We start from the raw sequence: 17,761 nt of genomic DNA, 5'->3' as shown, positions 1-17,761 counted from the left end.
GAGGAGACTCGAACGTCGGCGTGTTCCAGCACTTCTGCCCGTTTACCTGTCAACATAAATATGCACAGTGTTTTTATACTCCCGTGCCCTCCCCCCCACCCCACCCCCCCCACCCCCCGATTCACCCCCCTGGGTGTCGGTAGGGTTTGTAATCAGATTCGACTCGCTGCCTCCTCGTCATCTTCTTCACCTGCACGTGAGGCCTGGGAGTGACTCGGTTGGAAATTTGTAATTGATTTTTTTTTTTTGCAAGCCCGGTCCGTCACTTAGTCTGAGGAGAGGGCCACAAAAAAAAAGAAAGAAAAAGGCATAAACAAACTTTCCCCCCCTCCTCTAATTCTTATTTCGACTGAAAGTGTTTCATTGTGAAACATCCTGTAAAACTACCTGAATATAGACAAATAACATCGGCTTTTGCGAGATGCTCAGCAGCAGCCCGGGGTAAAATACGCACGATGGGATGAAAGAGGGTGAACTGAGTCGTGGTAACCAATAGCAACGCAAGCCATTTTCCGGTTGTTTTTTTTTTGGGGAAATAGAAAGGAAGCGTATTCTCAAAAAGACCGAAGATCAGGATGGGAGGGGGGAGAGGGGGATATGGGGGGGGTGACTGAACGACGCCAATCTCATCTGGAAGCAAGTTCAAGCCCGCGACGTCACCGGAGCGGCGGCGGCGGCGGCGGCGGCGGCAGGAAGCCGTTCTGGCGGAGGCGGCGCTCAGCGGGCGGGTCGGGCGGACGTGCAGCCGGCGAGCTCCTGCCGAAGACGGGACGGCGACTTCCTCTCCGCTAGGAGAAGAGGTAAACGGCTACTGTTGATCCCGAAACGTGGACGGGTTTGCTTTGTTTTTATTTTTTATTTTTTTTTTTGAGGGGGGTGGGTTTGTTTTCCGAACGCAAAGACCGATTTCCGCACCGGAACCAGCTCCAGACCTCCGCTGACCGTAGCGACCCGCGCGGTTGCCAACGCCGCGCCGCCGCGCAAAGAGCCCGTGCTGTTGCCATGGCGCCGCCGCGGTCGCTAACGTCCCACCTGCCGCTGCGGCGCAGCGGGTACCTGAAGCGGACGCGGGGACGCCGAACAAAAGAGCCGCTGCCGTTGTTCGAGCAACAAACAAACAAAAGTGAGATAAGACGCGTTTCTGCCGGCAACTTCTCTCCGCGGCCGTCGGCTGTTTCCAGCTGAGCCGAACGCGCTCACGGGTTGAGGGGAGACGCAGGAGTGAAGACGTCTCCCCCCCCCAGCCGAGAGAATGCGTCGTTAATACGGCCGTGGGTAGTAGCGGCGCCTCGGCTGCCCCACCTCCTCCCTTGCCTTCTGGCCGCGGCGGACGGTCAAAAGTCATGTTCGTCTGTTCAGTCTTTTCCCATTCAAGTGCTCACGCTGGCTGTGGTCTTAAGTGAAGAACGCGGCTCAGGAACGGGAGGGCACGGTAGTACTGCGCTTGTTATAACTGCTCTGTGTCTCCTTCCCTCCCCTCCAGCATCTGAACCATAGCCAGGACCTCAGAGCTGGACCGTCACAAAATGCCGATTACCACAGTGGCCTGCGTGAGGACAGTCTTGGCCACGGGAAGAGAAAACACCAGACGTTTGGAGTGAAGGTGCCTAGTACATGTTCTCCCCCCCCCCACCACCCCTGTTTTGTGGCTAGGGCAGTCGCTGTGGTTGTGTGTCAAGGTGTGCCGGCACCAAGCCTGTGCCACAGAAACTCCATTACTCCTCCCCTCCAGCATCTGAACTATAGCCAGGACCTCAGAGCTGAGCCGTCACAAAATGCCGATTACCACAGTGGCCTGCGTGAGGACAGTCTTGGCCACGGGAGGAGAAAACACCAGACGTTTGGAGTGAAGGTGCCTAGTACATGTTCTCCCCCCCCCCACCACCCCTGTTTTGTGGCTAGGGCAGTCGCTGTGGTTGTGTGTCAAGGTGTGCCGGCACCAAGCCTGTGCCACAGAAACTCCATTACTCCTCCCCTCCAGCATCTGAACTATATCCAGGACCTCAGAGCTGAGCCGTCACAAAATGCCGATTACCACAGTGGCCTGTGTGAGGACAGTCTTGGCCATGGGAAGAGAAAACACCAGACGTTTGGAGTGAAGGTGCCTAGTACATGTTCTCTCTCCCCCCCCCACCCCTGTTTTGTGGCTAGGGCAGTCGCTGTGGTTGTGTGTCAAGGTGTGCCGGCACCAAGCCTGTGCCACAGAAACTCCATTACTCCTCCCCTCCAGCATCTGAACTATATCCAGGACCTCAGAGCTGAGCCGTCACAAAATGCCGATTACTACAGTGGCCTGCGTGAGGACAGTCTTGGCCACGGGAGGAGAAAACACCAGACGTTTGGAGTGAAGGTGCCTAGTACATGTCCCCCCCCTGTTTTGTGGCTAGGGCAGTCGCTGTGGTTGTGTGTCAAGGTGTGCCGGCACCAAGCCTGTGCCACAGAAACTCCATTACTCCTCCCCTCCAGCATCTGAACTATAGCCAGGACCTCAGAGCTGAGCCGTCACAAAATGCCGATTACCACAGTGGCCTGCGTGAGGACAGTCTTGGCCACGGGAAGAGAAAACACCAGACGTTTGGAGTGAAGGTGCCTAGTACATGTTCTCTCCCCCCCCCTGTTTTGTGGCTAGGGCAGTCGCTGTGGTTGTGTGTCAAGGTGTGCCGGTACCAAGCCTGTGCCACAGAAACTCCATTACTCCTCCCCTCCAGCCTGCTGTGACAGAGAAGATGAAACTGTCATGGGGTGCTGCCGTGAGGCCAGGAAGGAGGGAGAATTATGACTCAGAATGGAGGGAGAAAAAAAACAGAACTGTCACTCTTTAAATCCCTCCGCCTGTAAGACGGGCAGACGGCTCACGCGCTTATTTTGGGAAGTAGACCAGATCTGTTTTACCGCCGTTGAATTGGCATCTAAAACTGGATTTATAGTTCTTCTTCTTATGGCTTTTGATAAATTGTTACTCAAAACCCCGCTCTTGCTCTCTCCTTAAGTGATTATGTCTCTATGAATTCCAGGGATTAGAGTCGAAGCGGAGTGAGTGCAAAGTGCGGGCGGGTTCATCCTAGGGATGCTCTGTTCATTGTATTTTAGTTTACACATCCCCTTATCGGAGCTGTCAGAGGGAGGATTCTCCTCCACAGTGAGATACCCGGAGCAATAGAGATAGCAGTGGGGGGGGGGAGAGAGGGTGAGAGGAGGAGAAAAGAGGATGAAGGAGGAGTGAAAACAGAATAACTGCGAGGAGGTGAGCGTGCACAACCCAGCCACTGAGAGACTCCTACATCCAAGGACGAAGGTACCGTCGCATCCCTAACGCCGCTCTTCCCCGTGGACTGCTGCGAAGAGAGGAGAGGCAGACAGACACAGACGGACAGGCACTCGGCACTCAAACAGAATCAACAACCTCTTAGCTCCTCTTCGTAGGGCCTCTGGGGTTCGACCTAGCCCTTAGGAAGATCGAGGCCGAAGACTGAACAGATCATGACCACATCCAGGGAGGAATTACTTTGAACGATAGCTGTATTTGGCTTGAGTTGGACTTCTGCCTGTTTCCGGAAAACTGAAGATAAAAAAATAATTTAAAACACTAAGTAGAAAAAAAAATTCAGGGCATTCTCATCATGCTAATTTGCTGTCCTTGCGCCTAAACTGGCACGCGTTTGTGTATGTGTTTGACAGAAGAGCAGTCTGGAGAGGAGGGAGTAACCGGTGCTGTGTGCCAAGCTGGATTTGGAGGTGTGGAGGAGAGGTGCAGACCATGGGTAAATCAAACAGCAAGCTCAAGCCAGAGGTGGTGGAAGAGTTGACTAGGAAAACGTACTGTAAGTACCTTCTGGATTTTTCCTTGAAGATATCTTATAGATAAGATCAAGAAAATGTTGTTCAGACCCTATTTTTCAGTTACGGTGGGAGCTATTTAGGGAACATTCCATCCACAAATAGAAGACATCATGTTAATGATATCTAAAATATGAAATTTTTTTACCTGAAATTCAATTTACCAAACCATTATTGTTGCCCTTCCACGTACAGACAGAATAGTAAATAGCCTTGTCTGCTCTCATATGTTGAGATTATATACCAGTTTCTTTTTATCCACAGACCCATGGTACGATCTAAACGTCAGCTTGGAATAGGCTGCCGGTTTGATTTACATTTCAGTGCTGTGTAACAAATTGTGATTGGCTCCGGTCTTGCAGAAGTTGTAATCAGCGTCTTCATTTGACGCTGAAGTGCTCTATGAATATTGAGGTTCATAAGAGAGTTTTTTTCAATTATCAAGCTGCGGGCTCGCTATTAATTACAATCTCATTTCTAGTTCCTCGGCTTTAAAGAGCTCTTTTGCGGGAATGCTCTGGCGAGTTGGGGTGCAGCTGAATTCAAATCTGCTTTGAGCCAATTAAGCTGACTCGACAGGTGCGACCGCACCCCACTCGCCACAAATGCATTCACAGCATCTCTGCTCTGTCCTCCATTATTCTGAAGAGTCTTACGATAAAGATGGGACAGAGAGAGGGAATGAACCTGATTGCAAGGTGGAGACCATGATAATGAAGCACATGGACCACGTTGCATTGTTGATGCAACACATGGATTGTGTTAAGAACTTGTCCGTTTCACATTGTCTTGGAGTATATCGTTTGTTTCCTTCCAAAACTAAAATGCGCCTCTCCCATGCCTAGATTCCTAAATCTAAAACATAAACTGTAAAAACAAAATTATCATTTGAGAAGTGCCGTGTGCAGGTGTGGAGGGGAGCTGACAGCCGGTGCCTGTGTAATGACAGCATTATTGGTGTGGTGGGTCCTTCCGTGGCAGAACCAAGGAAGGCTGTTGTAGCACGAAATTGCTGTGGGGGAAGATTGGTTATCATGCTGGGCTGGGCTGCGTCCTTTTCTCTCACCCCTTCGCTTCCCTTTTTCTCTCATGCTCTTTCACGTTCTCTCCCCCTCTCTCGCTTTCTTTTTCGCTCCCTCTCTCCCTCTCTCCCTCTCTTTATCCCCTAATTGCCCCCTTTGAGCAGGGAATGGAATAGTATAATTAGGATCTTATCTGGTTAGCATTGCTTAGAGGGACACCAAGCTTTTTCTCCCTGCATGATCATTCTCCCTCATTCTGCTCTTGCTTTCTTGAGACTCTTATCATCTCTCCCTTCATCTTGTTGCCTCTTTTCTCCCTCCTTCATGAGAGGGTTCGTCTGCACTAAGGTTTCTTTTGGTTGTTGACAGATTGGGGACTTAGTCAATGCCTGCCCATGTGTGGCGTCGTTTGAAGCGGTGGTAAAAGTACATTAAGCTTCAGTTTTTCCCAGTGATTAATAACCTCTGTTGATGGCCAACTAAACAAGGCCTGGAAAAAGTTTCAGGCATGTTAAGCTTAGCCGTTCCTCTCAGAATTGTCTGTGAGCTCAGATGTAATTTAACTTCCTTGGTGGTTGTGCGGTAGAGAATCCGAGGATGCTTTTTATAGGTTTGGAAAATGCTTAGGACATTCATTATTAGCCAAGATGTTAATCATTACAGCATTGAGCTTGTCAGCCAGAGAGAGCGAGCTAAGCTAAGCCATGAATGGCCAGCTTATATTTTCCCGTAAACAGCGAAAACAGTTTGGGAAGCGGTAAGAGTGTAACTTGTACTGGAAGCCAGACTAAATGAGCCTCAGAAATGTGACTGGTCGGGAATCAAATTGAAAGTCCAACAATCCTATTAACATTCCTGCAGGATGTAGTCAAAGCCCACGTATTAGTGTGCTGATTTTGTAAGTTGTTAGAGCCACTTGAGGAAGTTCGGTGTGACAAAGTTGGATATGTTCAAGTAGCCCTGGCTATCTCCTGCATGGCCTGACTGCATGACTGCCCGTTGCCTCCAATGTAGTTGCGTAACAATTTTTCTTTATTAAATCATGGCCATGGTAAATTGCCTCAATCTTTCATCTGCATTGACTTTTGGGGCCGATTTAATGGTCGCTTGGCTTCGACAGTGTGTGATTGACCCTGACATTTATGCCCTGGGAATGGGTCAGAAAATGGGTTTCGCATTGAAATGCCGAGCATAGTAAATTGGGGTTGAAAGGTATGCCGACATGGACTGCCCGACCTGACAACCTTTTTTATATCCACTGTATTGTGCTGCTATTACCCTACATCCGAGGTATTATGAAGTGCATTGAGTAAAATAGCTCAGTTGGTCCAAGGCCTGGGGGTAAATACCCTAATAGCCTATGTATTTCTGCTCAGATGAACCGGACCAGTATAGTGTGTTTCTCTCTTTTTGTTGTCAGTGGGTGCTGGATGCAGTTGTAATTTTCCATGTAAAACTTTCAAGACAAGTAAAAGCCTTGAACTTGAGATTATGACATTTTCATTTACAGTGATCATTACTACTACGCTACCCCACACTTAGTTACTATGTTACCCCACAGTAACATACTGAAGACATCATAAATTAGGCTGCTGTTGTATTTTGTGGTCACCAAAGCCATTTTTTATAGCCTAGGTCATCTAGGGGTTGTAATGATGGATTTTTATCCTTAGATCTGTAATGTGCGTTCATGGAGTATCTTCCCTGGGACAACCGGGTTCAATTAACGCAATTGGTTTCAGGCTCGTGTTTTCAGCGGTAACCCCAGGGGTTGAGAAGATGGAAATTGCTTTGGTTACTTGAGAGAGAGAGTAAAGAGACCAGGGAGATCCATAAGGGATCGACTGGATGCTGGTATATAATAATGTTTTTGCGGGCACGATAACACATCTTGCTCCCTGGATGGTCTATTGTTAATCTTCTTGACCAGCCACATGGCTTTTCACCCTCTTTTCTGTGTTTTATCCCTACTTGTACCCTGGCATAGATAAATTATTAACTCATCCTCTGTAAAACTATCACAGAATAGGGGAAATCTAAATTTGAAAAGATGAGGTCATTGTCTTTGCCCTAGTTGCGTATCAAAGCTGCTTCTCAGTTTTTGGTCTAGATTGAGTGTGAAGATGGGTGTAAAACAGGATTAGGTCAAAATGGTCAATGGCTATACTACTTGGGACTTTTGCACCTAAGAGTAGCAAGCTGCTTTTTTTTTTTTATAAGCCACCAAAAGTTCATTTTCTTTCTCTCTACTGATGCCACTTTTCCCTCTCTTACAGTTACAGAGAAAGAGGTGCAGCAGTGGTAAGTCTCAGTCATTCATTTTTCACAATAATTTCTCCATTCCTGATGTGAGGCCAGTCATAGCTTAGGCTATGCGTAGTTACAGAGGACTCTCACAAGTAGCAGGGCACCCTGTCTTGACCCAATTGCAAAACCTACTTTTGATATTTGCTGCCCAAAAATGTTGTTTCGGAAGTCCACGTATAGAATATTTAAAGTTGGTTTGATACTGTACTTGAAGCCAGCAGTCTTCAGCGTTGCACTGCCCCGAAGACAGTCGAGCTCTGAAAATAGAAATGACTTTGAAGCCTGATGATACTAAGACAGAGTGACTTTGAAGCCTGATAAAAAACGGTTCCATCATACATTCCTCAACAGCCTCTCTGCTGCGCAATTTGCAAGTGGTATTTCTGATAATAGAAGAATGGAGGGGGGGCAAAGGGTCGTTTTACTCCAAGGCCCTTAATGACCACACGGCGATAGTGCCTCCGCAAGGTTGTCCATGACTTATCTGACCTGTGAAATTCGTAATGACGCCATTAATCTGTGTGACACACCGGGTGGTTGCAGCATCGCTTTCCTTTCTGAGCCTGCGCTTATTGTAACACGTACGCTGGTCTGTCTGGCCAGAGCAGGTCACATAATCAGGGCCACTGAGGGGAATAATTTCCGTTTCGCATTTCTGAGTGTACATTTTGTCAGTCACAAGCGAGTGGATGAGAGGCAATACATCCTGACGACTTGAGCCCGGGTCCATCCACTACTGTGCTGTTAGTTGTTTCTGTGTGAATGAAAGGGAAAAAAAGCCAATAGAGGAGGAAGCATGTAATGAAGTGATAATTCTTCCATACTCACACTCCAATTCTCCAGCTTTGGTTGCCTTTCACAGCCTAATTCGGCATGCATGAAAAGAGCAGTGCCTCGTGAGCTCGTAGCGCTTCATGCCCCCAGTTAGAGGGTTATAAAGTGGAAGGAGCCAGGTCACGTTCACAGCCACAGAGCAGCAGCACCAGCGGCAGCATTAGACACCACTGGGCATAGGCAGGTCCAAAGCCTCAGAGCTGTGCTGTCCAAGGGGCTGCCTGGGTGCACTGGGGTAGAATATCCCTCTGGCTGTGCAGCCAGATCACCAACACTCCGTGTTTGCATGAGCCTTCACTTTAAGATTGGCAGCAATCAACGCGGCTGAGTGTGGGGAGGATGAGGGAGAATTTTACCAGGGGTAATGCCAGATGGTGTGTAATTAGAGCACAGGCGCAGACACACAAGAATTAGCAGGGTTAGATAAATGTCTGTGTTGTGCATTAAATTTGCTCCTCATTCTAATTTTGCTCTGAGGGAACATCATTAGTATGCTTGGAGCTCACTTGAAATCAATAACAGAATGCCAAGGCTGTGTGATGTTCCTGCCAGTTAAGCAGGGGCAAGAGAAACGTACTGCACAACACTTCAGCAACCACGGGGGTTGATGCCAAGTTGTAGAAGCCATTGCCAGTAATAAATACTTTATCTTCAAGATGGCTCCCTGACTTGTTCTGACGCACGTTGTCACGTATCTACTTTGTCAGTATGAATATAGTGATCACAGTAATGATGTTAAGCCTGCAGTTAGCTGATACTTGGTAAACATTTTTAGGTTGTTTCTGCACCACACTGCTGTGCTGCATCTGTAACACCACTTATGAAACATGATCCGTTACTCAGCTTCACAGGTGTCTATGGGTGTCCTAGGTTAGACGTTTGAGTTAGAAAGGATAAAATACACTTTCACTATCCCTGGAAGGAAAAGCAGGTGGGGTCAGATATTGTCACAGTCACAGATGTAATTAAATTCAGATCCTAAACAGATTAATGTGACCTGCAGGCCTGGTAAATCTAAAAAAAAGTCAGATGAAATGGGTCGACTTTTGCATTACAATATGCATTGTATATCCTTTACTATAACTACCAGTTAGATTGAATTCTGCATTGAAGAAGACCAGGCTTTCATTTCCATGCATATCTCCAGATAATGCAAATGTAAGGATTACATGGTTCTCGTCTCCTCTCGCCGAACCTTTCTTAGCCGTTTCACTGAGCCACTCTCCATCTCTTTGAGTAAGAGGCTGGCTTCATTATCTGTGAGGCAGATTAAAAATAAAGAGTTTTAGAACGAGGAGCCAAAGTGTGAGAGATCTGTCTTGGGCTTCGCTCTCCTTTAATTACAGTCTCGCTTCATTTTGAACAACCTTGACTGAATCAAAGATGAGCAAGTTGTGCAACCAACTGTCAGCTCTCGTTATTGATGAAGAGAATGCACTTCTTATGGCCAGGGTTATTTTCTATCTGTTTTGTTTAGGCTAGCAGCCGCTTTCTTGCTCCTCGAACCGTCAAGGTCTTGTTGTTAGTGGACTCTAAAGCGGTGTTTCTTTATCGAGCTTTACAAAATAAAATAAATGGCCCACCTTTTGAGTGACTGCGCTTGAAATTGCTTATGAAACGCTTCTATATTTAGGCTAACTGAGATGTTAAGTCACTCTCTAGATACGTCATCTCCAGAGGCTAGAGGAAGCTCTCAGACTCATCTATCAGTTATGCATATTATCAAAAGAGGACGGGAGAGTAATTTGATTAGAGTTAAACACTCTCCACGCCTGCTATTGGATTAAGCCCATCGTCTTATCTCATAACAAGACAAATAGCTCTGCACTGTACTTTTTTGATCTGGCATGCTCTTTCAAACCGGATCACTGACATGGTAGCAAGTGACTGAAGTCTGAATCATTTATCGCTAATTTATCTCCAGTCCTTTCATGATTCTGTACGCTTTTGCACAAAAAAGATGTTGATTGACCAGTTTTCACGGGGGACTGTGTTGTTTTTCTCAGGTACAAAGGCTTCATTAAGGATTGTCCAAGTGGGCAGCTCGATGCTGTGGGCTTCCAGAAGATCTACAAGCAATTCTTCCCCTTCGGAGACCCCACCAAGTTTGCCTCCTTTGTTTTCAACGTCTTTGATGAAAATAAGGTTGTTGTTTTTTTTTTTTTATCTTTTCTATTACTTATGTAAGAAGTGACTGTTAGTAAAGCCTTGAGGGTGGAGTTTATCTATAGGTTTTGAATTAGAGGTCGAGTCAGTCCAGGGAAACAAGAGCCCCTTATATCTGGTCAGCCAGTGGGGGGAAAAAAAATACACAATGCTATTGCTGTTCTATATAAGTATAGACATTCTACTCATTGAATGCTTCAAATATTTGTTTTGGCCCTTTTGGTTTCAACGGGGTTGAAGCCATTTTGCCCCAACCACTTGAAGAGGCATGGGACTGTGTTGAGGATGTAGTTCAAAGCTTATTCACTATAACAAATCTAATGTGGTAGCATTTGGAAGTGCTGTGTCAGGTCTGATTTACAGTTTTACTGTGGAATTGTGGATCTAAGCATTTCCAACTTGAGAATACACTTTTAGGGGCATCCGGGTGGCGTGGCGGTCGATTCCGTTGCCTACCAACACAGGGATCTCTGGTTCGAATCCCCCTGTTGCCCCCGGCTTCGTCGGGCGTGCCTACAAACACAATTGGCTATGTCTGCGGGTGGGAATCTGGATGTGGGTACGTGTCCTGGTTGCTGCACTAGCGCCTCCTCTAGTCGGCCAGGGCACCTGTTTGCGGAGGGGCTGGGGGGAATAGCGTGATCCTCCCACGCGGCACATCCCCCTGGTGAAACTCCTCACTGTCAGGTGAAAAGAAGCAGCTGGCGACTCCACATGTATGGGAGGAGGCATGTGGTAGTCTGCAGCCCTCCCCGGATCGGCAGAGGGGGTGGAGCAGAGACTGGGACAGCTCGGAAGAGTGGGGTAATTGCCCGGGTACAATTGGGGAGAGAAAGGGGGGGGAAATCCCCCCCCCAAAAAAGAATACACTTTTGCATTGCACAATTGTTTATTGTTTTTGTCCATTTGGGTGACCATTTCGTAAGTGTGATTCTTTTTTTTTAATATACAAAGTGCTTCTATATTTTTCAACCACCATAGTAACTCATGATGTTTTTGACCACTTTCCTTCAAAATGCTGCATCCCCATTTTGCAGTAAAATGTCCCCTTTATTATCGACAGTTTCACTGTAAAAACAAGCAATTCTATTACACGAGTATTTTGCTGGAAGGATCTCAAGATGACTCATGCATTCATTCAGCAGCAACCCATACTTTCATGCCAGCAGCCATTTTTGTAAAGTGCCGTGGTTTGGAAAAGGCGGATCTCTTGTTTTGGAAAGAGACCCGCTTTTATTATGCAAGCATATTCTTGGTAGCAGGATCGCAGGATGTAGCACGGTTCAACTAGGCGTAACGCTCGACGGCTAGATGTGTCAGAGCAACACACCCAAGTCGACGGACAACACAAGCGTTTTTGATTCAAAAGATAAGCTACGGATGAACATCTCCTGACAGGCCAGTGACCCCCCCCCCTCCCAGGGGTTTATTGATTTTGGGGTAAGAGGCTTTGAGTTAGGGAGATCAGAGCGCTCCTTTGTCTGATGTTTATCTCTGACCTTCATTAGCGTTCGCCACCCTGTAGTTAGAGACGCCATTGATCTCAGTAGTTTTTCCTGGCCTGTGTAATCAGGATGAATTCTCAACGCAGCGTCTCTTTTGCATTGCCGGGCCGGTGAGGTGTCTGGCTGAGATTTAGCTAACCTACCCCGAGGCCATAAAAAGCATTTGGTACACCTACCGAAACAAGGCAGCCGCGACTTACGCTGGACTCGATGCGTCCGGGTCATGTGACGAGGATTGTAGGATGCAGAGATAGCCTTTGTGATGATCAATAATGGCGTCACTACCAAATAGTACACTTACATGGGCTGCTAGTGGTGCATGAGTTGTTGCTTCGACACACAATACAGATGGCGTTGCTGTTTTAAGGGGTAAGCTCTCGCCGAAGGGTATGTCTTACTGATGCTCTGAGCTCCGAACTTGGTTAGTCCAAATTAGCGGTCTGTTTTCACAAGTAGTGCCTGTCTGTTTTATTTTTAATATACCATTATCTGTGTCAGCAGACGTTTTTATTTGCTACGCAGAACGAGGCCTCACGGCGCTCTCGTAGTCATGCGCTGCAGGCTACAATTCCAGGAAGATAATTGGAAATGTATTACTGCTGTGATATGCTGTGGCATGCCAGTAAAGCTGCGAGAAAAGAAATGTGCCAGGACGAAAGGTTTTTTTAACCTTGCAAGACTTTCAGCGGCAAAGTCTATTCATGGTGCACGATCGCCGAGAACCTGTGAGACATTTTACCTCCAATACTTGTGTGTGTGTGTGTGTGTGCTGTAACTTTCAAAGTATGAGCCCGCAGCATCCATCTTACTAATGACTGAAGGTGACATATTTCTGCCTTAGGAGAGAGCCAGGTGCAGGGGCAGAAATAGCAGCTGACTCGGAGCCAGCGTCTGACCCCATTTTTTTGCAGGATACAACAAGGTGTTTCAAAAGTACAGCGAGTGTAAAGTAAAATGCCCACCCTCTCTCTCCGGGCCACTGACGCTGACCTTCCTCTAACTCACGTTCTCTCTTTTTGCCTCGCTAAAGGACGGACGTATCGAGTTCTCCGAGTTCATCCAGGCCTTGTCGGTCACCTCTCGGGGAACCCTGGATGAGAAGCTCAGATGTAAGGAGGCGACCTCTCCCATTAGGCGCCGACCCCCGGTTGCAGTTTGACACTCAAATAACAGGATTTAAGGTTGATTGTTATGCACTGCATGACAAAGAGGATTGGCAGACTCCTAGAGGACAGCAAATAAACGATTGTTAGACAAGCTACTGCAGGATTTCACAGCCTTGGGGGTCAAGACCCCACATGTGGGTCACTTGTTTAATGTTTGGGGTCCGTAGCAAAACCTATGATCAAACTAAAATGTCTGTGACAGCGTGTGATTGTGAGTTTAGTCGACCCTCTAACAGATTGTTAATGTAGTTTGGTAAATGACGCTGCCTGTGCGACGGGCCACTAGATTAATGACAGGATGGCCTGATGTCCTCCAGCCGCTCACATGTGGGTACAGCGGGTCAGGACATGGTTTAAGGTAATTGTTTGAGTTGGTCTCTTCTAAAATTCAGTGATAAAGTGCCTCTGCAGTTTGTGCTGGTCCCCTTCAGGGATGAGACACCCTCTTAATACGCTCTGTCATAAAAGTGAACAAAGTTTTCATTTGTTTTAAATGATGTTGTCACAGGATTTTTTCACCTACTTAATGTAATGATAATAATAATAATAATAATAATAATAATAATGATAATAATAGCAGCTTTCCAGAACAAGGTTTACAAGGTGCTTTATAGGATAAAAACAACAAAACACCAGGGGCCTCGTGTATCAGTCGTTACTATGGGCAAATTTGTGCGTACACACCCATGGAATTTTTGAGCCCTCAAGGTTGTGTGACCGGCCGTTTGTGTGACCGGCCGTAAAGCATGATGGTTATTTGTAATTCCTTCCTCCTCACAGCTGTTGTCTACCTCTTGCACCCAGGCCTGCAGAGACATCGGTGTTAACCAACCGGTGTCTCAATCCAGGGGTTACCCAGGTTCTACACCGGCCTCTGAGACAAACTTCAGGGCTAAAAAAAACCCCATGCGTGTGTAGAACAGATTTGCCCACAGTAACGACTGATACATGAGGCCCCAGGAACCATGAAAGTGTAATCATAGCAACAATGAGAACAATAGCGCCATCGGCAAAACAGCAAATGGAACAAAGCAATAAAACACAGTAATGAAACTTAATAAAAAATTAAAACAACAAAACAAATGGTGTGGGAAGATAAAAGGCTCACAGGTGCGTTTTAAGAAGGGACGTAAATGAAGAGATGTAGAAATACGGAGTCACCTAGGAACAAACAAAACTGAACACCCGAGCAGTACCGTGCCGTTAAACCTCACCTGTTTTGAATGTTTTTCTCTACACAGGGGCTTTTAAGTTGTATGACCTTGATAACGACGGCTACATCACCCGTGATGAGATGCTGAACATCGTAGATGCCATATACCAGATGGTGGTAAGCTATACCAATTATCTCCTCATTATCATTCATACCTACCTACAGTCATTGGAACAGCCTACTCAGCCGTGGCATTATGTCTCAGGGGAACACCGTCGAGTTGCCGGAAGAAGAGAATACGCCAGAAAAGCGGGTGGACCGCATTTTTGCCATGATGGACAAGGTATTTTTTCATGTCTTAATGATAAAATACAAAGGACTGAAGTACTATTACTGATGACACACAGAAGCCGCACACATACCAGATGTTGCTCTCCAGATTGTAAGGCTCTTTACAAGCTACAAATTCAGGCGATGCTTTTATATGAGTGCAGTAACGGGTCCTTGTACTTGACTGTTGAAGGGGGACTAAATGTGCCTCGTTGCCACCCTTGGGGCTTCCGATGCAGAGGCACTATAAAGTCTAGAGCTGTTAGCTGTACCCAGTGCAGCGTCACTAACGCCGCACGCAGTCTATAAACATCCTAGACAAACTCCTCCACCGCCAATGCTGCCCAGGGATAATGGCAACTCCCTCAGCTCTCAGATCCTCCCTCCGTCCTCGCTTTGGTGAAAGATGAGAAGGAGCCTGCTCGGGTGCGCTTGTCAGCCACATTCTCGCTGGTGCCAAGAGCGACCCACTGGACTAGCTGTACAGCACAGCAGCGCTCAGTCATTTGTATTGGCAGAGGAGAGGGGCTGCTATCCAACTTCATTGAACTACATCAGTCAGTCCAAACGGTGTTTACTCAAGAGCCTTTCGCCCCCTGCTGGCAATGCGTTGTAAAAGCATCCCAATCAATCAGGCCTCGCTTTCACTGTGTCCTGTTTCTGTTCCAGAATTCCGATGGCAAGCTGACCCTGCAGGAGTTTCAGGAGGGTTCAAAGGCAGACCCCTCTATTGTTCAGGCTTTGTCTCTCTATGATGGACTTGTGTAAGAATGCAAGGTGAGTTGGCATACGAATGATCAAGTCGCTGCGTAATTCTCAGCTTTGATTTCGTTCCATTCCAGGCCGTGCTTTCATTCTAGACAATACTGATAGGCTCTTAACGTGTCTGAGGGAAATAAAAGAAATGAAATTCAGGCCGGAGGCCGGGAAAAAAAAGAAAGAAGCGGCGTCGCCATTGTCTGCTCCCAGCTTGTCCTTATGAATTATTCAAACTTCCTACTTGATCGCTGGCAATCAAACAGTTTGCATTGCTCAGTAAAGCGAGAACCAGCTTTTCTCCTCCCATCACTTAATTCAATACGCTGCCCGCTGCTATGTGTTGCTGACATCCTGCTCAACATGTGGCCGGCTCAGCGGGGAGCTCGTGAAGACACGCTTTAATAATGTGGTAGCACTGTTTCGTATGTAGCTTTAGAAAAAAAAACCCAATGAAATAAGAACTATTTTGTGTTTATAAAGGTTAGCAATGCTATTGACATGCACAGGCTTTGTTAGATAACTCTGCACAATCAATTCTGCTTATTGACCAAAATGGCAATTTCTCAGATGGTTCCGGCTCCGCATCTTCAACCCTGTAATATTCCAGTCCAGTGCCATCACAGCTGTAATGGGCCGAAGCCTCCAACATAACTGCTCACCAGGAGATGGATCGCCTCTAGCCGGGTTTTATCGCACTCCCATGCAGCATTCAGTGTCAGCAACTGCAAATCTACATTTCTACCGAGAATTGTGAACAAGTCTGTATCCTCTGATGTCGAGGAGAGTCGAACCCCGTCGGCCAACTCCCGAGTCTCTGTATCCATGCTTCTAAACTATGTGGCACTGCGTACACCGTTAAGTGTTGTGGACTACGTGAGAGCGTTTGTGCAAAGAAAGGTGGCGCGGCAACATCACACAGACGCTCATAAAGGACTCCCGCAGAGGTGGTGTCGTATGTTTGTTTCGCGTCACCCTGGAGATGTGTGTGGACTGATCAGAACTGTGCCGCGCTGCCGCGTCCTCCCTCGGAGGGACGCTGGAGTTGGGGGGGCATCTGGGGTAATGCACCGTCTGCTGAGGTTGTGCAGACTAACTTGCGAGTTTGAAAGCCGTATCGTGTAAATTGTACAATGTAAATACGATGGTGATGTTTTCTTTTCTGCTTCGCTTCATTTGTGATTGTTCATAAGAATGGGATGAAGTTTGCAGTTTTTGTTTTTCATCCAAACGTGTATTGCATTCTGTATTTCAGTATTATCATCACTCTGTCCCCCTTGTGTTTGTTTTTTTCTTTTCCTTGAGAAAAATGACCCGTTTTGTTCAAAGAAGGACGTTGAAGGCGTTTTGTGAGGGCATGTTGGCGACCACTTCGTCCTGTCGTGCTTTCCCTCCCCAGTTCACGCCGGTTTCTAACGTGCCCCGATGTCGCACAACCCCGTCCTGAACGGCCACCACCAAGCAACACCACGAACCCCCACAGCGGGCCCTTGCCACGAGGCTCCTTATCTGTTTCGAGGGCCTTTTGCTGCAGCCCCCTGCACACAGAGCACCGGTCACCGGGGCACAAACAGGCATCGGTTCTGCTTGTAAAGCTTTTGCGAGCCACGCGGTTGCAACCGTCCTTTGTGCGTGTTGTGACGGAGGCTCAGGTTGTTTCAGTCTAAGCATCGAGATGTTTCACCCGCTTCACTGAATTTAGCCTTACGCCGACGGCGATCTACTAAGAGACGCGTGTCCTTTACCTTACTATAAGAGCACAGACTAATGCATTTATGTGGCTAACTTTTCAAAACAAGGTCGCCTTTAACTCCGCATTGCAAGTCGAAAGGAACCAGTTTTATTTATTGTTTTTTGTTCCGTTTGTACACCTCAGTTTGTAATTCTCTCCCGGTCGTTTTGTGGAAGTGGAAAATGACGACAGCTCCGGTATACGTTTGCAAAATGATAAACTACCTACAGCGCTAATCAACGCAAAGTAATCAGTGACGGCGCTCAACCCAATGCTTTGTAACTGTTGTTACAGTGTTGCACTGCAGTGTTGCAATGTAACGCTAAGCTTCGGTTTGTGTTTCATTCTTTGCAAATACAGAATCTCCAAACGACTCTCCTGTGTGACCTCTGCACTGTATTACGCTTGTATGAAGACCAATGAAGCGTGTAGGCTGAATGTTCTGGCACGGCGCTGACCGTCACAGGGATGGGGTATCTCTCTCCGAGGGCCCCGGCGTCTTGATGAAAAGAAGTTACCGGGTCTCTCTGTTCTGCAGGCCTATCCGTCCGCCCGCTCAGCTCTGCTTTACTCTTCATTCCCATCCCGGTTGGGTGCGCGTCACACGGCACCCGATAACAGTGTGCACCCACTTGACAGCTTTTCATTTAACCTGTTGCAAAGGGTCCACACACCTGAGGGTTTTAGTGCCGCTATGGTTTGACGGTTCTGTTTCTTTTGATTGCTTTGCACCACACACTGCTTGGACTTTAAGGCTCGATCCGCAACATTCCCCGATAGCACCCGGATGTGGGCCACTTCGGGCAACAATGCGGCACCGGCGGCCTTCTTCTGGCCCTGACAAAATGGATGTGAGCCTGAAGTGGCCCACATGTATAGCAGCAAATATGGCCCAGATATGCCAAATCAAATGTGGGCCCTTTTTTGGCAAAGATGCGGTGCTCTGGGCAACA

At 47.3% G+C, this 17,761-nt stretch overlaps 1 protein-coding gene across 1 annotated transcript; it reads left to right on the top strand.

Moving 5' to 3' along the window:
* The first annotated feature begins 721 nt into the window (after window positions 1-721).
* Window positions 722-17,176, top strand: ncs1b (neuronal calcium sensor 1b). Its single transcript, XM_056280563.1, has 9 exons — window positions 722-800; window positions 3,679-3,821; window positions 7,136-7,160; window positions 10,007-10,145; window positions 12,702-12,780; window positions 14,079-14,167; window positions 14,256-14,333; window positions 14,990-15,097; window positions 15,647-17,176. Exons 2-8 carry the CDS (start codon window positions 3,758-3,760, stop codon window positions 15,086-15,088), a joined length of 573 nt encoding a protein of 190 aa, XP_056136538.1. The 5' UTR covers window positions 722-800; window positions 3,679-3,757; the 3' UTR covers window positions 15,089-15,097; window positions 15,647-17,176.
* Window positions 17,177-17,761: the final 585 nt, after the last annotated feature.

The sequence above is a fragment of the Lampris incognitus genome, chromosome 1 (assembly GCF_029633865.1).
Source record: "Lampris incognitus isolate fLamInc1 chromosome 1, fLamInc1.hap2, whole genome shotgun sequence".
In the NCBI taxonomy this organism is placed as follows: Eukaryota; Metazoa; Chordata; class Actinopteri; order Lampriformes; family Lampridae; genus Lampris; species Lampris incognitus.
Note: the sequence above shows the minus strand (reverse complement) of the source record. Positions and strands in the feature narration are given on the sequence as shown.

Excerpts from the sequence above, each read along its gene's own strand:
- ncs1b (XM_056280563.1), top strand. The coding sequence starts at position 3,758 with ATGGGTAAATCAAACAGCAAGCTCAAGCCAGAGGTGGTGGAAGAGTTG. Across the intron at positions 10,146-12,701 it reads ACGTCTTTGATGAAAATAAG|GACGGACGTATCGAGTTCTC; the intron begins GTTGTTGTTTTT and ends GCCTCGCTAAAG. Across the intron at positions 14,334-14,989 it reads TTTTTGCCATGATGGACAAG|AATTCCGATGGCAAGCTGAC; the intron begins GTATTTTTTCAT and ends TTTCTGTTCCAG.